The sequence below is a fragment of the Bidens hawaiensis genome, unplaced genomic scaffold, assembly GCF_021521415.1.
Source record: "Bidens hawaiensis isolate Kalapana, Puna unplaced genomic scaffold, B.hawaiensis_p1.1 tig00011951_1, whole genome shotgun sequence".
NCBI lineage: Eukaryota > Viridiplantae > Streptophyta > Magnoliopsida > Asterales > Asteraceae > Bidens > Bidens hawaiensis.
The window spans coordinates 608,718-617,615 of NW_027491958.1; the positions used below are offsets into that span (position 1 = coordinate 608,718).

The 8,898-nt window shown below is 37.1% G+C and overlaps 1 protein-coding gene across 1 annotated transcript; it reads right to left on the reverse strand.

Moving 5' to 3' along the window:
- Positions 1 to 309: 309 nt before the first annotated feature.
- LOC143539615 (tubulin beta-2 chain-like) lies at positions 310 to 3,315 on the reverse strand. The gene is made up of 3 exons (XM_077032885.1): positions 2,919 to 3,315; positions 1,815 to 2,084; positions 310 to 1,001 (listed from the first exon to the last, which is right to left on the reverse strand). The coding sequence occupies exons 1-3, from the start codon at positions 3,310 to 3,312 to the stop codon at positions 310 to 312; spliced, it is 1,356 nt and encodes a 451-aa protein (XP_076889000.1). The 5' UTR covers positions 3,313 to 3,315.
- Positions 3,316 to 8,898: the final 5,583 nt, after the last annotated feature.

Genomic DNA, 8,898 nt, shown 5'->3' on the forward strand with positions numbered 1-8,898 from the left:
TTACAAAACAAACCCTCAATTTTATTGATAATTCAAGATTATTCTTCATATCAAAGTGTTCAGGTTATAGGGCCGTCAGTGGTAAACCTACACTACGAACTTGCATGTTATATTGTACATTATGTTGCAGAAACAGTTGACTACCACTTCATTAACACACCAACTCAAAACATTCAACATTTAATAAAGCACCACTTAATACTAACCTATAAACTTCATCACCAACCAAATCCAACAAGACATACACTAAGACACCAAACTTAACCTAAGACAAACACAAACACCAACATTAGTATATCACATTTTATTTCATGCCTCTTGCTCGTACTGGCCACCTTCTTCCTCTTCTTCTTCTTCATACTCACCTTCGTCATCAGCAGTGGCATCTTGATACTGTTGATACTCAGAAACCAAATCATTCATATTACTTTCCGCTTCCGTGAACTCCATCTCATCCATTCCTTCACCCGTGTACCAATGCAAGAAAGCCTTCCTTCTAAACATAGCCGTAAACTGCTCACTCACACGCCTAAACATTTCCTGAATCGAAGTCGAGTTTCCAATAAACGTGGACGCCATTTTCAAACCAGTCGGTGGAATGTCACAAACGGTTGACTTCACGTTATTAGGAATCCACTCGACAAAGTAAGACGAGTTCTTGTTTTGTACATTAATCATTTGCTCGTCCACTTCTTTTGTGCTCATTTTGCCACGGAACATAGCCGAGGCGGTGAGGTAGCGCCCGTGTCGAGGGTCGGCGGCACACATCATGTTTTTGGCGTCCCACATTTGTTGAGTGAGCTCGGGAACGGTTAGAGCCCGGTATTGTTGGGACCCACGAGAGGTTAATGGTGCAAACCCGACCATGAAGAAGTGGAGCCGAGGGAATGGGATTAGGTTGACCGCTAGCTTGCGGAGATCGGAGTTTAGTTGACCCGGGAAGCGGAGACAGCAAGTGACACCGCTCATGGTGGCGGAGATCAAGTGGTTCAAATCTCCAACTGTAACAAAAACAAACATACCCGTATCAAATATATAAACAGTAACAAAAACAGAATTATAAATTAACAAATTATATCATAAGTTTTGTCATATGCAGTAATTAGTTGTTATCAAAATGTTCAGATAGAAAGTTATTATTTTTTTATGTCATTAAAATGTTCAGATAGAAAGTTTTTAATTTTTTTATGGGTTTCATGTAATATCAAGAAACAAACCACGTGAAAGGCTGAATCTTGACAACTTTTCTTTATGCCCATAAAAAAGGAATCTTTGCGAGAATCACATGACATGAGTTGCCATTCACATGTGACTTGAAGACCACAACACTTATGCTTTGACTCAGTACCTCACAACTAAAATCTGACTAACCCAAAAACCTTACTTTAATTTCAAACTGAACCTCTTGGCTATGAAAGATAGCGCACAACTTTTAATGAGTCGTAAACGGTTTAGTGGGTCGACCTATTTGACTAAACAGATTAAACAGGTCAACCCAAACACGGCCCGTTTAGTGAACATGTTGACCCAACCATGACCCTTCTTTTAAATGGGTCAGATATGCCAAACCAAAACCTGATTTTTCGTGTCGTATCAGAAATTGACACCCCTATTCTACAAACCATAATTTTGAGTTTTGACCCAAAAGTAGATGAAGGCATGTGGATTGTAATAATGATTTTATCAGGGACAGAGTGAATTTATTCAGATGTCTGTTAAAAGAGGTTGTTTTAAATCATTAAGAATCAGGTACACTTACTAAATGCATCTATAAATGTTTAATCTTTACAATTGTATGAAGAAACCAGACTTACAGCTGGGAGTGGTGAGCTTGAGTGTCCTGAAACAGATGTCATACAAAGCCTCATTGTCAAGAACCATACACTCATCCGCATTCTCAACCAATTGATGCACCGATAGAGTCGCATTGTACGGCTCCACCACAGTATCGGACACCTTTGGTGAGGGGAAAACCGAGAAAGTAAGCATCATTCGGTCCGGATACTCCTCCCTTATCTTCGATATTAACAAAGTCCCCATACCAGAACCCGTCCCACCGCCCAACGAGTGGCATACTTGAAACCCTGTTATCAAGTACCAGTAAAACAGGATCCAACAGGCAGTTCATAACTTTGTATGCTAATATCTAAATTTTCAACTGGAAAGTGAAAACTGAAGCATAATTATACTAATCATGTTCAAATTTACAGACGGTTTTCAATAATGTTGAAAATGTAAAGCAGATCTAGGGGTGTACATTAAACCAAAAAACCAATCCGAAACTTAAATGAAACAGAAACCAACAGTTTGGTTTTACGTTTTTGTATAAACCAAACTTTCAGTTCAATTTTGGTTTTGAATGCAATAAAAACAGAAAAAATCAAACCAAACCCAATCTACTGATTTTCATTTCTTATTTTAAACTCTACATAATAATTATTAGTAATTAATAAATACTCAGACACATGTATTTTAACCCAAATGTATAATGGTCAAATAATTATTAGTTAACAATAATATTTAAATAAAAGTTTATTATTTTGAGCCAACATATCTTTCGGCTCAAAAAATTCAAGCATAAATGGCAAAACCGAGAAAACCGAAACCAACCAGCTTACAAAAACTCAAAAACCAAACATTCGGATTATGGTTTGGTTTAAACCCAAAACGACGAAACTGAAAAAACCAAACCAAACCAAATTTGTAGACTTTCACTTCCTATTTTGAATTTTAAGTAATTCATAAAAATTTAATAAATACCCAAACCAAATATTTTAATTTTAACCCAAACGTATAACAATTAATTAATTATTAAATAAATTAAAAAAAAAACTATTTTAGCGAATTTCTTTTTTTTTTCCCTTTCCCACCCAAAAATTTAGAACCCAAAAAACCGAAACCGAAACCGAAGAGTTAACCTTGAAGGCAATCGCAGTTCTCGGTTTCCTTCCTGACAACATCAAGAACGGAATCAATAAGCTCGGCGCCTTCCGTGTAATGCCCTTTCGCCCAGTTATTGCCCGCACCCGACTGCCCGAACACAAAGTTATCCGGCCGGAATATCTGACCGTACGGACCAGACCGGACGCTGTCCATGGTGCCCGGTTCAAGGTCCATGAGAACAGCGCGTGGCACCAGCCTCCCGCAACTGGCTTCGTTGTAGTAGACGTTGACACGCTCCAGCTGGAGGTCTTGGTCGCCGTGGTAACGGCCGGTGGAGTCGATGCCGTGCTCGGCGCAGACGACTTCCCAGAACTTGGCGCCGATCTGGTTGCCGCATTGGCCGCCTTGAATGTGGAGGATTTCTCTCATGGTTTTGTTGTTAGGGTTTGGGTTTGGGTTTGGGTTTGGGTTTGGATTTGATGGAGGTTGAAGATGATGTGTGTGTGTTTTCAGGTGAATTGGGGGGAGTTTGTTATTTATATATAGTGCTTGTCTTTTATCATTTTATTTGAAGAGGGAGATTTAAATTTTTATGTTTTGGAATCACATGCTTTCAATATAATAACCATACAGTAATTCACAAGAACCAGTGACGAAGGTTTTCGATCCCGATTTGGTATCGTCAGTACCTATCAAGTTTTGAGTTTTCGCTACTGATACTGGTACAATTCGATACAGTACCGGTGTTTCCTAAATTCTGCACGAAATACAGGCACTGAACCAATACTGGTACCCAGTGGCGGATCTAAACATAATTCTCAAGGGTAACGTTCAAATTTTTTTTATTTTATTTTTGTGGTATTTCATACAATGTAAACGAAAAAAATAAAAGCACGATACTTGGGGTGAAAATTTCTCCAAATCGGTTTTTGAAAGCTTGAAATCGAACCATTAGACCCTATTCTTTTACTTTGTCGAACGATTCTCGTTCGACTGCACAAATTAAACCATTGCTCAAATACTAATCACCCATTCGCTTACGCAACCCGTATTAATAAGCTTCATTTTAGAAAAACATATTTCAACGATTGCGGCTGCAATCGGTAAAACCAACACTAGCTTTGATATTCGACAAACCAAAGGAAAAGTAGTGTGCTTTCCGGTTTCCACCATTACACGAGCAATGCCACACATTCACCCAATTTTACAAATTTAGCATTTTCCTTTAAAGTGTGATAAAGGATATACGATCACCCAAAATACACCATCTTTCTTTATTACCAAATCATTCAGATACATTTCCGAAAATGCCACTATTCAAGATACGTCAAACTTGGAAAACGAATCTCAAGATTTTGACCACACATATTTTCTAACAAACTAGTTGAGACCTTACTAAATCTATTTCCAAGCTCTTGAATTTGCATATACAAAATCGTATTAAAAATTTCAACCTCAAAATGATGATTCTGTTGAGTCCGATTCTGTTTGATTTTTCTCTTTCAAACAAAAGAAAAAAATGGTTAGTGGATTCTATTTGCTTTGAGCTATAATTTGGGCTTTATTTGATTTGAACTTTCGAAAAATGATGATTGTGTTTAGCCTGTTTATGTTTAAGTCTGTTTCTATTTAATATTTCTCATTCAAACAAAAGGAAAAAAAGATTAGTTGTTTTTATTTGTTTTAGGCTATAAATTTGTTTGAGCTTTATTTAATTTGAACTTTTAAATTAGTTGACCTTTAAACCAATAGGGTAACGTAATATTTTTCAGTGGTAGCGAAATACAAAAATCGACCCAAAAAGGAAAAAAATTACACTACCCCTGATTATTAACTACATCCGCCACTGCAGGTACCGAAACGAACATTTCGGTACCGGTACCAAATATTTCAAATTTTCGGGATTGGAATTTTTGGGGTCAGTCCCGAGTTCATTCCTTACAGAACATGTGTAGTGGATGGAGGTGGCCACTATCTTCATGTCATGTAGACGGCATGTTAACGTTCACTAACGTTTCTATAAAAGACTAGGGTTGTCTAAACTGTTTGACACTCGTTCGTCGTTCGCTCGAAAAATGCCTGCTCGATTTCGGCTTGATTTGTAAACAAGGCAAGCAACAAGAAAAAAGCCATGTTTTTCTTGTCGTTCCTAGAATCCATGTTTTTTTTTTCTTTTACCTTTATCGACCTCTAAATCTTAGGTAGTGTTTGTTATGAAGGAATGGAAGGTGGAATGTAATAAGCCATTCCAAATGAATGAAAAAAAACATGTTTGGTTACCATGCATGAATGGAATGGATCATTCCAAATGGAATGAAACTCCTTCCATTTTTAGGATTTTCATTCCTTCAGGTATGAGTGTTTTTTTTTTCATTCCTCCAAAGAATGAAAAAGTCAAAAAGTCAACAATCATTATTACTATTATAAAATTATAATTATATTATTATTATTATTATTATTTTCTAATTATAGTTATTATATTATCATTATATAATTATCATTATCGGTTTGTATATTATAATATAACTATTATTAGGGTTAGGTTATAATAGGAAGTATAGTTTTTGTAGAAAGGATAAGAAGTAATCTTGTCCATTGATTTTGAATACGGAGGGTTGAGATTAGTTTAAGTGGAAATCAAGTGTGAAAATAAGGGGAAGGGCATAAAGGAAATAACACATTTGTTGACTTTCTCTTTCCACATGCAATGCACATACCAAATTCCCCTATCATTTTAAGACGTCCATAACTTTTTTTTACAACGTTTTTATTGAAAAACAAATTCACCATAATAACGAGTGTCTTTTTATCTTTTATATGAGTACCATATTGTAATATAAAAATAAAAAAAAAATTAGTGGCTTTTTTACAAATTGTGTTTTAACGAATTGTGTTTTACAAAATTGTGTTATACAATAGTATTTTTCATTGTGTTTTTTCCATTGTGTTATTTACATTGTATCATAAAATTGTGTTTTTTATTGTGTTTTTATCATTGTGTTTTTTTTCATAGTGTATTTTTCCATTATGTTTTTTTCATTGTGTTTTTCATAGTGTTTTTTCGGACTTTTCCGGCGAGGTGGTGGCGGTGGGTGACGGTTGTGGTGGCGGTGGGCGGTGGAGTGGTGGTGGTTGTAAGAGATGAGTGAAGATGTAATTGGGTTTTATGTAAATGAGTTTTTGAAATTAATTTAAGTGGGTTTTAAGATTAAAGTAAATGGGTTTTGATATTAAAGTATTAGACTAAAGTACCCTCCTTCCTAGCCTTCTTAGGAAAATCAAACTTCTTATTTGAACCTAACCCACTATTATTATATTAGAACTATTTCTACGTTATCAATATATTTTATTTTTAAATTGGATGAGTTAACATTTCATAACGTATATACAGTTTAACGATCTTGTTGCAGCACGAGGTCCAAAAAATACTTATTATGAATATTCATCTATTATTAATAGTATTTTTTTATTTTTATTTATTTTTTATTATTATTACTAATAAAAATATTAATAATAATAAAGTGATTAATCATTCCATTATTGCATGGTAACCAAACATGACAATGAAATGGTAATGATCCATTTCATTCCTTTCTCCATTCCATTACCACGTCCATTCCATTCCGTCATCTATTCCATTACCCCGTACCAAACATACCCTTAAGTTAAATTCTGTCTCTTCCCTTGGTCGGCGAACCGATTCCTCCTTCAAATATGTCTCAACATTTTGATTATTGATGTGGAGTGGGGTTTAATGCTCCTTAGGGTAAGTTTGGTTGAAGGTAATGGAATGAATGGGGAATGGAAAGGGAGAAGAAATGGAATTGACAATGGAATGAAATGGATCATTACAATTCCTTTGTCTTGTTTGGTTAACCTATAGGAATGAAATGAATTATTACTTTATGTTGTTTGGTGTCTAAAAAAAATTATAGGAATGAAATAGAAATAATAAAAACATTTATATCTCAAAATAATTTTTTACCAAAATAAAAAAAAAACTACATTGGCGATGAAGGTGGTAGCTCCGGTGACGAAAATGGTGGAGGCGGTGGCGATGATGGTGGTGGCGGTCAGGCGGCAGGGGCGATGGTTTTGGTGGTGGTGGTAGGGGTGGGGGTGATGGTGGTTAAGCGGTGGTAGCATTGGTAGTTATGGCGATGGTAGGGTGACGGCAACGGTGGTGGTGGTCAGGAAGCGACAGTGGTGGTGGCGGTGATGGCCAAGCAAAGGCGATGGTGACAATGGTTGTGCTGGTTACCGCAACGATGGCGACTGCGGAGGTGGGAATGCTGGTTGTAAGGTGGCGGCGGTGGTAGCGCTGGTGGTAAGGTGGCGGTGGTGGTAGCGCTGGTGGTAAGGTGGTGGTGGCGGTGGCGGTGGCGGTGGCGATGGCGGCAGTGGCAGTGGCAGTGGCGGCAACGACGGTGATGACGGCGACGATCAGGTGATGGTGGTGGTTGTTAAGTGGTGGTGGTGTTGAGAAAATAGGGTGAATGATGAATGAAATGAAATAAAAAGAAGGGAGGTGTGAATGAATGATTTTAATGGAATGAGATTATATGTGTAATGGATGATTCTATTCCATTGAGTAACCAAACATTATTTTTTTCATTCTCACACAATAAATTGTTTCATTCCTTTTATCATTGTTGTATATCAAACGCTACCTTAGTCTAAAAGAGTCTATAGTAATTTTAGTTGTGTAACATGTTAAGATGTAACACTAGCTTTCTATAAAAAGTTTTATTAACCAAACAATTATCTTCTTTCTTCAATTATTATAGAGATTATTTGTATAAATAACTCTTTCTAAATTTAGGATGAGTTTTTATGTAACTAGTTCTCAGTGTTATTTCAAGTGAATATCCACAAAGAAGCTAGAGTAATAAGTACGTTTCATAAAGAACTGACTAGGCAATATTGAAAAAACTGAAACTACACCACCGTGTCTACCCCAAAAATATAAGAAGAGTAATACGTACGTTTCGTAAAGAACTGACTAGGCAATATTGAAAAAACTGAAACTACACCAACGTGTCTGCCTCAAAAATATAAGAAGACTGGGAATTAACCTGAATTTTTTTTTGAACGGTGACTTTCTCAGTTAAGTGATAACGCGACCGCATTCACGGCCCCATCACCCTCGGACCAGACTATGTTGACATTATCGGGACCCACGCTGGAACCTAAGGATCATTTGGCATTCCCGGTAAAACCCCCGCTCACCCCGCCCGAAGGCACGACAGGTTTTATGCATCAAGAAAAATCCGGTCGGCATCAGGGATCGAACCCGGGTCTCCCCGTGTCTTCCCATCCTTTGCCTGGCCAACTGGGCTAGCCCAGCTGTAAACCTCGATTATTATATCATGGTTTACTCTAAAATATTTTCTTGAATTTATCTACGTGTTTACATTCTAATCACAAAAACTTAATTAACTAAAATATACGTCTAAATCCTTTTCTCATATTAAAATAGCATTTGAATTTATAAAAACCCAACCCCAACCCCCAACCCCCCCCCCCCCCCCACAAAACAATCCCCGTCTTTCAAGATTTTAATCTTCACTACAACTTTACCGGCCATCGATCCTATCGTCTTCCTCCAATCATGTGAAACGGGGTTTTCTTTATAACTGCGCACCAAGTGTTCGATGAAATGTCTTTTTAAGTTTAGTATCGTTTTGTCATATTTTATGACAACTCATTCCTCTACTTTGAACGGCTCATGGCCGTGTCCGTTCCGTGCGTTTCATTGTTGTTCGAATGGTGGAGCGGGAAATAAGGGGATTTCTTGTTTGATCTCTCATCTCAAGAGTGTGCACCTTACTAAAGAAGAACGTAAAAGTGTGTTGCGGGAGGCGATCTCTACAAACCATGGCTTGTTTTTGAAAGTGGATGAAACATTGAAGGTGTTGGATCAATGGTTGTGTGGGGATTGCATGAACCTTCAGAGCTTGAAACGTGCTTGTCATCACCCTGATGGCATTGTGAAGTTTAATGATCATGCAATTG

Coding starts and splice junctions, on each gene's coding strand:
- LOC143539615 (XM_077032885.1), bottom strand. CDS start 3,312: ATGAGAGAAATCCTCCACATTCAAGGCGGCCAATGCGGCAACCAGATC. Junction 2,085..2,918: donor GAACTGCGATTGCCTTCAAG/GTTAACTCTTCG, acceptor ACTTGATAACAG/GGTTTCAAGTATGCCACTCG. Junction 1,002..1,814: donor CAAGCTCACCACTCCCAGCT/GTAAGTCTGGTT, acceptor TTTTTGTTACAG/TTGGAGATTTGAACCACTTG.